At 38.6% G+C, this 16406-nt stretch overlaps 1 protein-coding gene across 1 annotated transcript in view; it reads right to left on the bottom strand.

Moving 5' to 3' along the window:
* The window catches only part of RYR2 (ryanodine receptor 2), a 527178-nt gene that overhangs the window by 359666 nt on the left and 151106 nt on the right, over positions 1-16406 (bottom strand). The window contains exons 13-16 of the mRNA XM_065401458.1: positions 9848-10012; positions 7535-7656; positions 3855-4038; positions 2712-2847 (exon numbers count right to left, since the gene is read on the bottom strand). Coding sequence (XP_065257530.1) covers positions 2712-2847; positions 3855-4038; positions 7535-7656; positions 9848-10012 — 607 coding nt within the window. The remainder of the gene's footprint in view (positions 1-2711; positions 2848-3854; positions 4039-7534; positions 7657-9847; positions 10013-16406) is intronic.

Here is a 16406-nt window from a genome sequence, read left to right as displayed (position 1 = left end):
CAAATGCCTCTGAATAAAGTCAAGACACTATGCAGACTTCCATCCATTACAACTTTGTACTCTCTCTTGTTAATTCAAACAATCTCCTCCCCACTGACTCATATACCTACAAGCTTGGCTGCCTGTTCACAACCTTCAGCTCCCTTCCCCTTAAGCCTTTCAGATACCTCTTCCCTCCTCACACAATATCCCACCAGCTTTCTGCAAAAAGACTGATCAGAACTACTGTGATCTCCCTCCTCTTTTCGCTGCTCCTTTTTCCCCTCATCCTCTGAAGTTTCCCACCTAATCTCTACCTCCAAAACCTCTCTTATGCCTCACTCACCCAGTTTAAGATGCTGTGTTATCATTCTACCAACAAAACATAGCCATGTGCTACCTCAGCCCCTTCACTTGTATGCAGTAACCCATCCCACTACTCTTTATGCTTATATTGACACATTACGATTGGGAGTTTCTGGGGATGGGCAGCATGATTTCTAACATGTCTGTACCATGTACATTATGGATACGAAAAAAGAACTATATAATAATTATATATAACTATATAACAACTATAACTAACTAACTAAATAATAAAACAAAGCAAAACTAACCATCCTACAGCTTAGCAAAAGTGCAGCTCTGGGGAAATGACTGCCTTTAACTAGTTTCAATACAAGATTCCATTTTTATTCACTTTTCCTTGGTCTCTAATCCTGCATATGAAGCTGTGAAGATCAGCATCTCGTCACTATTTTGCAACAAATCAAATGAGGAAAGATTAGTTTCTCGTACCAATATATGACTGTATAGCAAACCAAGACCACCAGAGAGTCTCACTCAGTCAAAGGAGTGCCCATCCTAATTTGTGATACCCTAGTAACATGATAGAAACACTATATGCTCACAATGACTGAATATATTTCTGATAGAGAATGCACACACATTCTGTAGCTCCTCTGTCAGGAAATACACTGCAGTCATTTTTATCGATGAAACACAAGACAATCTCAGGTAGAGGTTTGTACATTTCCTCTCTCTTAAGGATGAACTATATGCCACAAACAACAACAAAACATCTCAGAAACCATGAATGATGACAATATCAACCACTTTGATTTACATACACGCTCAATGTGAAACTATGGTTTGTGGAAACAAGGCAAAGTAAATGATATCTATCTATCACCTAGGAAATTACTGAACAGCACCTTCATTGTTCAGTACAGCATAGTGAAAAAATCTACCATCCCCAGATCAAGACCAATGCGCTTAAGAATTACCTACCAAAAAAAGATATAGTAATTACACGTCAAGCCTGTTATATAATGGTAAAGATGTCAAAACAAAAACCTGCAAAATACATTTTGCTATGCAATTACAACATTATGGAAACCAATCATGGGTGGTGGAGGGGAGACAATGGGTGGGATGAGAGACTGAAATGGAATGAAAAGCTTGGGGGGAGGGGAAGAAAAAGAAGGGACAAGGAAATTGGAACTGGTAATAGCTCGCAAGGAGACTGGGACTCTGGAGGGAGAGACAACGACTGACTTGACAAACAGACTGGGACTGGGATGAGGAGCCTGAGGAGTAGAGACAGGACTGGTTAGGTGAGGAAAATGGGACTGTAATGAGGAGTCAGGAGTGGGGAAGAGACAGGACTGGGGCACATTTGGAGGGGGGGGGGGAGAGATGGGTAGAAAGGTCTGTGCCCACTAGAGAACACTCCCCTCTGGAGCCTGAATGAAACCCAGGATTCCCGAGTCTCACCATTCCTGTGTTGCCAGCAAATATCTGAAACCCACTGGCAAAGTGTGTGCAACCTCCCCCTCCAGAGCTGGTCTACATGTAACGCGACATGATTTCATGTAGCAAAATCTCTGCTTTTATCTGATCCACATTGCGAGGGAAAGAATGGAACAGTCCTGTGGCAGGTTTTCTCTGTTTTATTTGAAGAAAATGGCAGCTATTTGAAAGCTGCTCACAGGGTAAGGAATGTTTAATTAGTTCTGGCAGAGTATGGGTGAGGCAGGAAAATATAGTAAAAATAAATGCAGTTTATGATGGTGATTTTGAAGTTTATTCCCTTGTTTTAGAACTGAAGGATTTATTTTTATATAGTCATTTTGCCCACAACTGAAGAGCAGCCATCTCTGGGATGAAAATCAGCCAACAAGAGCAGCGTATAGTAACAGAAATACCTGTTATAGGCAGGAAGTGAAGAATACTGTATCCAATTGAAATTATTGGGGGAAATGTTCAGGAAACAGAAAGCTACTACACAAATGAACGTTTGGCCAAGATACCAAGACCCTTACAAAGAAGGTCACGGGAACTTTAATAACCACAAGTAGTCAAGATCTTAGTTTTATATCATCCAGAAAACAGCACTCCCCACACAGAGACTGTACCTTTATGCATGTTTATACAGAACCTGACAATGTTGACTGAGACCTCTATGCAAAACTACAGTATAAATATTTTTTCCAACCATGTGCAAGACACAAATGCAAAAAATCATGGATTTGTCAAGATATCCATTTACTTTAATCAAGGCATACTCACTTCATTTTATCCATAATCATTCTTCCACACTCACTGAAATGGAAGGTCTTCTCCAATATAGTCCCTAGATAATTTCAACAGTCTTTGGTTTAAGATTTTCATTTCAGTTGAATAGGTTAGTTTCCCGTCAAAAAATCCCAGACAACCACAATATGTCTTACCTAGTAATTCATACAAAGAATTTAGAATAGATTTCCAAGTCTCTCCTGCTTCCTTCCCAGCTACGTCAGCAAAATGGGCTGCACTGCTGTACACGTGCAAGCGATCAATGCATTCAAGGACAAGGTTGATCATACCCTAGAAAGAAAAATTTCAGGTTTTCAAAGAAGAAAGTATCTCTTCAGTACAAAGATGTCAATGTAGACTGAAAGAAGACATGACAAAAAGAAAAATAAATGTAAAACACAAAGTAGATATGTAGCAGATGCAGCCAGCTATCTCTGGGGGGAGTTAGTAAGGAAAATGATGAAGAATGTTTTACAATGCTTTGCTACTAGCATATTTGCTCTATGAGTCTTCCAAAGTAAAATTAAATACCTGAGTTCCAAGATCAATTACTAGTGGCACCAGTAAAGTAAGTGGGATAACACATGCTTAAACTAAGGCACGTGCTTAAGTACCTTGCTGCATCAGGGCATAATCCAGTATAAAGAGAGGGAGCTAAAGCGTCTTTTATGACTGTAATTACTAATTACATTTGAGAGGAGATCATAATTCAGGGATCCTGAATGGCACTTTAGTAATTCTGATGTTCAGAAAATGGTATTTTTTTTAAAAAGGGAAAGGAAATAAAACCTTTAATTTCCCCTCCAAAAAATCCAAATAAGTACAGATCACAGGCAGGAGCAGACCCTAAAAAACTAATGGATATCCCACATAAGCAAGGCTAGGATCAGATGTGCAGCCATCTCAAAATAAAAATAAATTTTAAAAAATTACTGAAATGATTTATCAGCTTAGATTCTGACAATTGATGTATTGCAACAGAAATTTACTAAAACTAGGCTCAGCATTACAGATTGCCAGTTACATGAATCATCCACGAAACTCACACACAAAAAATTAGATTTTCAAAATTATGCTATTAGTGCAGATAGTTTAATATCAAAATGTCCTCCCAAAAGCTATTTTCAAAATTGAAAGTGTCCTTTCTACCATACTGAGCCCCATAGTTGCTCCTAAACCTGGGTTTCCCACAAGACACCCAGCTACCTATAATGTTATTGTTAGGTCAAACCAGTTAAAAACCCTACTGGTGTACACAATGTGGGAAGTACAGTAACAACGTAAAGAAAAAATTCTACCTCTTCCTGGAAGAGATTTTGTCGATTCTTCAGTGCTCTTAGCCTGTTCTGTTTGTCTTCATGTTCTAAATGTTCATCTGGCAGGTGGAAGTAGCCGATCAAGTCCTGAAGGCTCAGACTGACTGACTCAATGGGAAAGTCAACTGTGGAAGACTTCACTTTCTTGCTGAGAGCATCAAGGCCCCTAAAGTGAGTTGCAAACACTTCTCTAAGTTTTGAAAATGAATTGATTTGTCATTGTCTTTTTTTCTCTTCACTGCTTTAAAATCAGACCTGAGTTCTCTGCTCTAACACACTGTCCTCTCAATGTTCCCTCCTCGCCAACAATAAGTCAAATGCATTGGGAAAAGAGAGTTAGTAAAGGAGACTTATATCACTTCCATTCAGCTTTTTTAAAATAACCAGAATAGATATTTCGTGGTGTTTCACCTCCATATTTGGAGTGATGAAGGAAATATCAGGGACAAAACAAAAGAAAACACAACTTTTACACCTGCTCAGAGTGTTTCTGTGTCGTCACCTCACTTGCACGCTAAATGAAGAGCTAGAACTAGAAAACATTATGAAGGAATCACTGTAGGAGTGGGAGGAATAGTTACCGATGAAGAATGAAGGATCTCAGTTACAGTAAATAACTCAAAAACATAACTAACACTTATTATGGCCCTGCTCCTCCTTCCGTTGAAGTGAGCTTTGCAACTGACTTCAGCAGAAGCAGGATTGGGCTCTATTCAATAATCTTTCTATTAAGGTCACCAACTATTCAGGTCGCAGGCTTCGAGTAGCAAGATTCTTCAGAATGTACCCAACTTTCAGCATGTGAGCAGTGCCATTGAAGTCAATGGGATTGCTCATAGGGTCAAAGAAGGGCACATATTTAAGCCACTTGTTGAACTTGTGGTCTACAACATGATTTATTTTACAATGTGAAACTCTCAGGCAGAAATAACTAACATAGTTCTTTATCCTTTTTGCAACCTCTTATTCAAAGTCAATACACTACAGTATTTTCAGACAAAACAGTAATTTGTGGTTTTACTTACCTGAGTGAGCTAGAAAGAACCAAGCTACAAAAACAAAATCTCCATATTTTTATTTAAACAAACAGAACGAAATTCCTTGCGGGAGAAAATGTTAATAAATAGCACACAATCAATTTATTGCCAAATAGTATGTCAACATACACAAAAATGGTGAATTCTCAGAATTATTTCCAAAAGAAATCTAAGAAAGATGCTGCTTTAAATAAACTCTTAAATAATGCTTTGAAATACGATCTAATTCAATTTGTGCTTCTTGGAATAGCATCATGCTAAAACTGGGTTGTTAGAATAGAAATATGGATGCCACTTGTACTTCTACATAATTTCTCCTGAAATTCAGCGCTACCTACATTTTTAAAATTGTTACCATAACAATACTTTTTCTCCCACTTTTCCCTGTATGGTATTCTTAGGAGCTTCTAAGATAGTTTCTTTTTTGTGAAGACTATCAAGGGCTTTACTCTACATTCTTTATTTTGAATGTCACACAATAGGCAACTCTTCTAGCAGGCACTTCTGCCTGTCACATCATGAGTAAATGGAGATTTACGTTTTCAATAAATTAGCATATCTGTATATTATGGGTGAACATGGATCCAGGCCAGAGACACTTGAAACCAATATCTCAGCTCTCTTTTGGCTTTGGGAAGGAAGTAGCATGAGACTCACTCATCATTTTGCTACTTCCAGCTACAGTCAGAAACAATACAAGAATGTCCTTTTGTGAGCTATTGGGTTAACAAAGAGGTTCAGGAATTAGGCTCTTACCAGTGCCATTTAAGAGAGGATTCAGAGTGGGAAAGCTTACTATGCCCTAGTTGCCTACAATTCTCATTCTCAACAGGCCAAAATATTAATTGATAAAACAATTTTATACACTCCAAGATATTAAAGAAACAAATAATAAAAACATAAAAGACAAAAAAGAAAACAAAGGGAGCATAGTGGAAAGGAGAAAACTCGGCAAAATAATGATCTAATGGTGTGATGGGAAGGAGGAGGAGTCAGGTTTTTCAGAAGAAAACATTTACAGCAAAATACTGAGATTACGAAGAAATAAAAATAAAAGCTTTTTAAAAGATATAAATGATAAGTGGAGATGGCAGAAATCATGACTATTTTAATGGTTCTAGAATTCCAATTCTTGGATTATTTTAAAGCAGAAAAGGGAAAGAGATATGTTCTCTGAAAAAAAAATTCCCAAAAAGTTCTAAAATGTTTTTGCAGAACCCCTCATACATTTCCAAAAACTCTAAAGGTCTTATTTGTAAATCCATATTTGTCCAGGTTTGAAATCTCACAATACGGCAAAGAGTAAGCACTTAAGCCCTGATCTAGCAAAGCAATCAAGGTCATTTTCACATGAGTAGGTCCTTTGGCTTCTTCTGGATCTACTCATGAAGGTAAATTTAAGCATTACTTAAAAGCATTCCTGGAACTGGGCCTAAGTTTGCAAAGTAAAATGATGCAGCAAGACAAGGAGGAGGAGAGAAGGAATGGAATTAAATTAAACATTTTTGAATTTGAAAAATGACATCTCTAATTAAATATTGTGATGGAAAGGGCTATATCCTGCTTAACCGTACATAACTATGTAAGGAGCCCATAGGTAATGAGGTAGCGAAGGCAGATATCTTGCAATGCAAATGAGGACATGGCTCAGGTGTGATCCTGGCGTAGCCTGCTAAGGACACTAGCAGCAAATATACCATGAAGGAATGTAACTCATGCTCACAACCCAAGGTTGAAGATAGAAGTGCTTTGCTTGTTCCAGTGTTACTTTTAACCAGCATAGAGCAGCAGTCTGGACACCTGGCAAACTACCCATAGCATGGTCTTGAGCTAGTGGTATAGTTGAAAATGTAAAATGAGATTTTAGTGGAGAAATAAGAATAAAACTTATATTTTGTGCCACTAAATATATATTTTTTATTTTTCTTTCATGTCTTCACAAAATGAATTTTGAAGACCATGGTTTAGCTAACAGCAAGTTTATGACTTCACTCTCTAGTGTTGATTAAAAATCACTTAGTTTGGTCATAAGGCAATAAGAATAATATAAAAACATATCGGCCAAAATGCAGTCTCACTCAGTATTTTATTACCCACAATCAGTACAAATAAACAAAATCATAAAAAGCTCTAAGCAGGAAGGATGATTGCCATAATTGGTGCCCATCTACAACAGTTATTGTACTGTACTGCTACAATTTTATGCAATGACACTATTGTTTCATTTTTCCTGGCAAAAGCATCAATTTGTTTGTTGATATTATCACATTTTAACTACAGTTAGAAAATAAAGCACCTTATGGCCTGCTTGATAGCCTCACAAATTCTGGCAGGTGAAATTTTTCTTTTATGTTTAATTTGACCCTGAATGTCAACATTCATGTTTATAAATTTATATCGAGGTTGAAAGAGAAGAGAAGATTAGAAATGGAGAAAATAAATGGACTGTAATTCTTCTGCAGATTCCCCTTTGCTGATTGTTGATAAAGAATTACAATGCCTGTTATTACAAATATTGGTCTATTTTTTTGAAAAGCTAAATTGCTCACTGTGATGTCAATGATCATTTGGGGTGGGACAGGGGAAAGGAAAAGGACGACAAAAAAGGACCACATTAAAACATACCTTATAAATCTGTTGAAAAGGAAGACACTACTACGGATGACTCGTGCTGTATGGGATTCTTCGTGCTGAGATCTGGACAAGGTCAAACCATCATCCATGTGGCCTTCATGGTGCATTATAGCCTGCAATACAAAGACAAAGACCAGCCATTGCAAAGAAAAACATAAGGAAATTCCATGTTCCTTATTTGTAAAATATGTAGCGAGAGGGGAGAGGTGGAGTAAATACAAAAATACACACTGAGAAACCAAAGTTAATTAAAATCAGATTAGCCTGTATTTTACTGCCTGGTACCCAGTTATACACTGGTATTAATTAAAGCATGTCCAGTTCCATGACAATTTTAGTACTACCACTTCTGAAAGGCTTACTTACAAAGTCATCAGAAGTCAGCATTTTCCACATTAAGGTCATATCTGGAATGTATATGGCTTTACCTCCACAGGAAAGTAAATATATGGGCATAAATTAGGAATGAGAAGGCTAGTTCTGAAACATAAGAACTATGCTGAACATCAGCTCTTTCCCCTTATCCACCTGCACATAAAACCTTCTAAAATTTAGCCACATCCAGAAATGGGCTCTCTGCTGACCCTGGCTGCCAACCTTTTTACTGGCCTTCTTTCTTAATACACCCAGGATCACTAGAGAAAAGCCTAGATTTGATCATGACTAGCTACTATGTTTTTAAAGGTATTAAATCCCATACACCCTAGTGTATTAAACCATGTTAGTTAACACATTCTTAAACACCACCTATGTTCTACTGTAAATGTTTGGGGATACTTTTTATGTGATAATAAAATTGTACATACTAAACATAAATAAACCAAACACTTTTCTTAACAGAGCTGTGTTTATGTTGATCAATGCACTGTTGTGCTTAAGATCTTACATGCACAAGAATAAAAAATCAAAGTTATGGTTTCCCATTACTTGGCTGCATTAGGCCTGATCCAATGTCCACTGATTTCAGTAGTAGTCTTTCTACTGAGTTCAATGCATTCTGGATCAGGCTCTATGTCCAAGTTGCTGTGCAAATTATAACTTCAAATTTCCTGAGTGTGTGAGAGTGTAAAATCTTAATCATAATATTACATTGTTGTTGTTGTTGCCACCTTCCTGGTTAAATATTTAAAGATACATTTAAAAACAGAAAGACAAACTGCTGGTGCGTTTATCTGATGAACTCATTCAAATAAATTGCTATTTCAGACAAACATTCAAAGTGAACGCAGAGTTTATTTTATCTCAGGCATTTTCTTCATTAAGAAATAATTTCATGCCATGTTAGAAATTAAAAAATTTAAAAAAATGTCTCATATAGCATCTGAAACATGGCTCAAGAGTGAAAAGCACTTTCCCCCTCCTTTTCAATGCTCAGATAACCACAAATAGAATTATCATACTTGGGGTGAGGGAGGGGGATACATCTCTGGACTGAAAATAAGAATGAAAAATTTCTGCACAAAAGGTAACATTTTCAAAATATTGCTAAAACCTGAAAGCACAGACGTTGAATGCAAGTGCTTTCTCAACCACAACTATAGAACATTGAAGACCTGACTGTTCAGGGGGAAGGATAGCTCAGTGGTTTGAGCATCAGCCTGCTAAACCCAGGGTTGTGAGTTCAATCCTTGAGGGGGCCACTTAGGGATCGGGGCAAAATCAGTACTTGGTCCTGCTAGTGAAGGCAGGGGGCTGGACTTGATGACTTTTCAGGGTCCCTTCCAGTTCTATGAGATAGGTAGATCTCCATATTACATGGTACTGTGAGTATTCTCAAACTGTTATATGGTTCTTTCCTGCAATGAGCTAAACAGTTTCCCTTTGAGTACTATCAAATTCAAGAACATTTGTAAGCTAACAGCAATAGTTGGATTTAGTTTTTAATTTAAGGTATTGATGCATACTGCCATCTTGATTTTTGAGACATGACTACAAACACTTTAGGATAGATCTTCATTGCAAGAAATGATGTCTTCTTAACTCAGGTTAGCTAACCCTACTTATCTTACTCAGGTTAAAACAACAGTGAAGACACATCAACTTGACTTTCATCACGGGTTAGAGGCTTGAGTTAAAAGCCTATAGGGGAGTCAAATTGCTCTGTCTTCACTGCTATTTTAACCTGAGTTAAGACCATACTTTTATTTTATTTTGCAGTGAAGACAATCCCTAATATTTGATATAAAGGCTGGCTTAAAATATTTGAGATGTAGAAATTAACAGCAGGCTTTGATTTTCTTCACATTTTTCTCATGTCGCACACAGTTGTGAGTGAATGAAATGTACCCTTATTCACAGTCTTACCTTGCGTTGCACAGATCCCATTCTTACAGACTTTGCATCCACAGACTGGTACGTGAGCCACAGGCCTGTGTCTGCATGTTGTATGTAGCATACTGAGTCACCATACTTTATTTCAGGTGCTCCCATTCCATCAACCTCTTTTCTCATCCCTATATCCAGTTTTTCCTAAAGTGAAAAAAGGTGCAAGCATAATTAATTAATAAACACAGCTACAAACATTGAATGCTGGATGTTATTTTCTTTGATTGAAGGAACTGTAAGAACTCTGTAGACATTGATGTATTCCCTCATTGCTAAAATGATTAATAAAGGGGGAAGCAATAAAAACCACTAGCTTGTTAGCCAAATACTTGAGTGAAGAGAGAGAGATCTTGTCTACACAAAATCCAGCTGAGCATTATTGAAGAACATATTTTATATTCTACGATCTGATTTTCCAGTCAGTTTAATCCCAGTGAGCTAGCATAAAACTGGTATAAACAAAATGGAGAATCAGACCTTATATTGGTTAATCAGATTTCAGTTTTACTAGCCTATGCTCTCTGCAGAGCATTCCTCAGAGGTACAAATTCTGCTCATCTTACTCAACCTTCAAACAGCAGGAGTTTTGCACAAGCAACACCAGTAGGACAGATCTCAAAGTAGTTCAAGTTAAGAAAACAAGAAAGTCTGCTCCAGTATACAACTGTCTCTCTGAAAACACTAGACATAATAGGCATACTGGGTCAGACCAATGGTCCATCCAACCCAGCATCCTGTCTTCCGACAGTGGCCAAGAAGGAATGAACAGAACATGGCAATTTCCAGTGACCCATCCTGTCATCCACTCCCAGTTTCCGGCAGCTGGAGGTTTATGGGTACCCGGTGCATGGGGTTGCATCCGTGACCATCTCAGCTAATAGCCAATGATGAACCTATCCTTCATGAAAGTATCTAATTCTTTTTGAACCCACTTATACTTCTGGCCTTCACAACATCGCATAGCAACAAGTCCCACAGGCTAATACGCACCATGTGAAGAAGTAGCTCCTTTTAAACATGCTGCCTATTAATTTCATTGGGTGACCCCCGGTTTATGTGTTATGTGAAGGGGTAAATAACACTTCCATATTCACTTTCTCCACACCATTCATGATTTTATAAATCTTTCAAATCCCCCCTGCCTTAGTCACCTCTTTTCAAAGTAGATCAGTCCCCATCTTTTCAATGTCTCCTCGTATGGACGATGTTCCAGACCCCTAATCACTTCTGATGTCCTTCTCTGTACCTTTTCCAATTCTAATACATCTTTTTTTGAGATATTGCATGCAGTCCTAGTTGTCCTATTTGAAGTGTGCGCGAACCATGGATTTATAGAGTAACATTATGATATATTCTGTCTTATCTATCCCTTTCCTAATGGTTCCTAACATTAGTCGTCTTTTTGACTGCCACTGCACATTGAGCGGATGTCTTCAGAGAACTATCCACTACAATTCCAAGATCTCGAGTGGTAACAGCTAATATAAACCCTATCATTTTGTTTATATCATTGGGATTATGTTTTCCAGTGTGCATTCCGTTGTACTTAACATTGAATTTCACCTGCCACTTTGTTGCTGTCACCCAGTTTTGTGAAATCCCTTTAAGTCTTTGCACGCAGCTATGGACTTAACTATCTTGAATAATTTTGGATCATCTGCAAACTTTACCACCTCACTGTTTCCCCTTTTTCCAGATCTTTTATGAATATGTTGAACAGCCAAGTCCACGTACAGATCCTTGAGGGACCTCACTATTTCCCTCTCTCCATTGTGAAAACTGACTCCTTTTTTCCCACCTTTTGTTTTCTGTGTTTAACCAGTCACTGATCCATGAGAGGACCTTCCCTCTTACCCTGTGTTTGCTTACTTTGCTTAAAAGCCTTTTGGTGAGGGACCTTGTCAAAGGCTTTCTGAAAGTCCAAGTACATTATACCAATTGGATCACCCTTGTCCACATGCTTGATGATTCCCTCAAAGAATTCTAATACATTGGTGGGGAATGAATTCCCTTTACAAAAGCTGTGTTGATTCTTCCCCAACATATCATGTTCAGCTCTGTCTCTGATAATTCTGCTCTTTACTATAGTTTCAACCAATTTGCCTGGTATTGAAGTTAGGCTTGCTGGCCTGAAATTGCCAGGACTGCCTCTGAAGCCTTTTTAAAAAAAAATCAGCATTATGATACAGAGGCTGATTTAAGTGATAGGTTACATACCGCTGGTCCCTCATCTCCAGCCCCAGCCCTGAGACGAGGGTCTGCCCCAGTCTTGACCACCCTGGCAGATTGTAAGCAGGCCCTGCAGCCCAGTGGGAGCCTTTCCAGTCGCAGTTTTGTTACCTCTGGCTATGCCCTCATAGCCCCAGCCACTGCTAGCCTCAGTCTCAAGGAAGGAGCTTGTTTCAAAAGGTCTCTTAATAGTCCCACAGTCCAGTTCTGCCTTGAGGAATTTCTCGATAAGGTATGCTGCCTCCTCCAGGCACGTTACCTGGTAGCATATGACAAAACTGCTCCTGCACCACCATCTCCACAATTTTCTGTGGGGAACATACCTCAGGCTTTAACCAACAAGAGCAGAAATCCCATAACTGTTGAGCCTCTGCTCAAAGCCAAGAATCAGGGACAAATTCTTCCAATCATAACTGGCAAAAAATCCTTCTTTGCTGGCCCCAAATAGTCCACATGACTGCATTCAATGCTCTATAGGCCTTTGGGGAGGTCCCCTCCATAGCGCCATGTGCAGTCTGGGCCTTTCCCGTCAAATAAGGGGTTTATTTTGATGGCCCACACATCTTAGGGCTATTGGTGGGCACCTGCCCCCTGTTCAAAGATAGCCAGGGAGGCCTCAGGGTTGTCCTCCAGCCCCATCTTAGCTCTGGTCTACACTACGAGTTTAGGTCAAATTTAGCAGCGTTAGATCGATTTAACCCTGCACCTGTCCACACGATGAAGCCATTTTTGTCGACTTAAAGGGCTCTTAAAATGGATTTCTGTACTCCTCCCTGACGAGGGGATTAATGCTAAAATTGACCCTGCTGGGTCGAATTTGGGGTAGTGTGGACGCAATTTGACAGTATTGGCCTCCGGGAGCTATCCCAGAGTGCTCCATTGTGACCGCTCTGGACAGCACTCTCAACTCCGATGCACTGGCCAGGTAGACAGGAAAAGCCCCACGAACTTTTGAATTTCATTTCCTGTTTGGCCAGCGTAGCGAGCTGATCAGCACAGATGACCATGCAGATCTCATCACAGAAAGTTCTTGTTCTCAAATATGACTGGATTTCTACCTCCAACAAAAATTATAAATGCATTTTGAAAGCCTTGAAAAAAGCTCTAAATTATTGTTCACAGAGAATTCTTAAACTTAAGTTTGGTAACATTAGGCATCCTAAGAAAATATATTCATTGATTCACTTTATTAAATTGCTTTTGGTGCAGATGCTAATCTTGCTCAGTTTGAATTCCTGAGATGATTTAAATTCTTTTCTTCTTCTAGTCAATTATTTGATATACTGTAATAGTTGATTTGTTCATGCATCTGATACTGATTGTAGAAATATACTTCTAACTCATTGTTAATTCATGAGTGTTTGCTATAAATATATTATTTGTTCATATCATTTCTCTTAGTGTTGTATTACATTACATTATTTTAAAATGTAATACAAATACGTGGCGATAACAAACATGTAAAAATGCAAAAGCTTAGGAAGTTGTGTGCAAATACTGATGCAAGAATCACCACATTAGGTCCATTGTTACTTGAACAGATGACTGCCTTGCACTGTAAGCAGGGGGGCCATTGTCCAGGCTTGCTGGAGGAAGGCAGTAGTGCTTTATGGTGTGTGTGTGTGGGGGGGGGGGAAACAAGGTCAGAAACTGCTGCAAAAAGGTGGTGTTGGTCAGCTTTGCAGCACTGATTCACCCCCCTTGGAATGTAAGGGCAGAAGGCTTTAAAGGTGCAAGCTCTGGCGCTGGAAACCCCCCCTTTCTCCACACAGCAGGCAAGGTAGCAAGTTGTGTGCAAATACTGATGCAATAATCACCACATTAGATCCCATTGTTACTTGAACAAATGAAAAGCTGATTTCAAGCTTCTGAATTGCCAAAAAGCACTTGTCTTTTTTAACTTTTTTATCCATGTTAGTATGCTGTACTTCCACAGTCTAAGATTGTCTTTTTCAGTTTGGCTTCTCTAAGACTTTACTACAAACTTTAAGCATAGGAAGTGTTTGTCTCTCTCCTGTGAACAAGAGGTGGAACACTCTAACAAAAACACAATTTGAAAGAGTGGCCATCTCAGGTTCTGATGTCCAGAAACAGATAAAAGCAGTATTATAAAGAGGACAGGCTCAACTGAACATGGGTAACTATGGTAGAAAAAATACATTTACATTTGTCCCTACTAACATAGGGCATTATAACACTCACTGCATTGTTCTGTTAATTCAAAATGTGTATTAATAAATGTATTCTGTAAAGTATCATCTTAACATGATATATATGGAAAGGGAACGGAAAGTTTAAATTAAAATATTCAGTACTTACTTTAACAAATATCAAATTGTTAAAGAGAATAAAGACATGGCTAGAACATATCTGAGGCGGAATGGAAGCTTCAACTACAGTTAACATCATTCACTTACTGTATAAAGTTGCATGCTGACAATGTGAAAAGCAGGATCTCAGTCTCTACCCCAATCCAAAGAACATTCCTTGGCAACTAACAAGTCAAGTTTTTGTTTAGAATGAACTGAAACACATTCAGCTTAACTCTTTCCATAAATTGTTATCAGTGTTACAAGGCACTCTGAGACCATCAGCTATTGCCCCATATAGGTCATTCCTATATCGACTGTATAGTATTTTGAATTCTATAGACAGCATGATGTTGTGTGAAGAATATAGAGGCTAGGAAAGCAAGGGAGTGAAGGATGGACTGTGGCAGATGGGAAACTGGAAAGGAGGAGATGGTGAGAGGAGGCATGGGTATAGGGGAAAGTGGAAGTAGCATGGCAGAGAGGAGGCAGTTGTGTGCTGGGCTGCACATGAGGGTAAGAGGAAACTGGAGGGTGCTCCAGGGAAAGTCAGAGCAGGTCGATGCCTTCCGGGTAATACATTAGGATGACCAGACAGCAAATCTGAAAAATTGGGACGGGGGCGGGGGGTAATAGGAGCCTATATAAGAAAAAGACCCAAAAATCAGGGCTGGCCCTATAAAATCGGGACATCGGGTCACCCTATAATACATACGCAGACAGTTTAAACAGGTACAGGGGACTCATCACATGATCTAATATAAACCAGCTCATCAGAGAGGATTGCTGTCTGAGAAAAGGCTGCAATTATCACACTATGATTTGGTAGTGGTATGATGCATGCTGGGACAGTCTCCACATTGTGAAGGACCCCATGCCACTTTATCTGTAATGATACAGCCCTTAATTACATGATCACATGCTATTCTCCCTCCCTCCCCCGCAACAACTGGACATTTTTCCCAGTGTGATTAACTTTATTACAGTTATAAAGCAAGAGCTCTGCATAGTTATATCTCCACCCTACTGAGATCACACTTGTGACATTGTCAGCACACCAACTTCTAAAGGACGCTAAAGTTCAGAATTCTTCACAATCCATATATTAAATCAGAATACAAAGAACTGAATTCACTGGTATGCTCCACTCCAGTGAAGTAAAGCAACCATAAACCCATCTTAACTGGACAATTTTAGTTTGAACAATTCTAACAGAATCTTCCAAAATTGAGCCTGGTGCACAACTCTCCCCAAAAGGACATCATAAATACAAGTCTTTTTCTGTGCACACCACTTCGTACTTTTAAAGGCTAACGTAATAGAATTGTATCTTAATATCAGTGTTGAATGTGCAGGATTCAACCTACTTAGACTTGAAAGTATGTTTTACTTCAATATTTCTATATAGTGCCTGTGCAATATGCATACTAAAGATTCACATAATTAAGTTTTACTCTTGGAATTTTACCTTTTATCATCATCCCCTTCCTGTAATTTTTGTGGCATTTCTTTGACATTGACATTCTATCAGATGTCAATGAATAAAAAGCTAAAGTATGACTTGTGTTTTCAAGTGACATTTTAATGGATTTCCTGAGCTTTTTTAAAAAGAGAGTCAGACTGGATGCGTAATACTTACAAGTGTATCATAATGCAGCATTTTATTAAAATTGACATATTTCAGCCCACTCAAAAACCTGGGGGTGTTTAAAAGTTAGTGGGAGAAAAAGAAGAGACTTTTGTATGGAAAGAAGAAATATGATAAAATTGAATATTTATTATGTAATGATATTTTTCCACTACACAGAAAGAAAATGCTGGTTATACTTCAAAGTCTTATTTACAATATACAAACCCCACACATTCAAACTACTGTAAAAGACAAATGTTATGGCAGTTTTGCTTCCTTACTTAGGGCTGCAATCCTGCAAATTGTTCCACTCTGGCAGACTCTGCTCCCAGAAGCCAAAAGGACATCCACATGGAAAAGCTTGCAGAAG

The sequence above is a fragment of the Emys orbicularis genome, chromosome 3 (genome assembly GCF_028017835.1).
Source record: "Emys orbicularis isolate rEmyOrb1 chromosome 3, rEmyOrb1.hap1, whole genome shotgun sequence".
In the NCBI taxonomy this organism is placed as follows: Eukaryota; Metazoa; Chordata; order Testudines; family Emydidae; genus Emys; species Emys orbicularis.
Note: the sequence above shows the minus strand (reverse complement) of the source record. Positions and strands in the feature narration are given on the sequence as shown.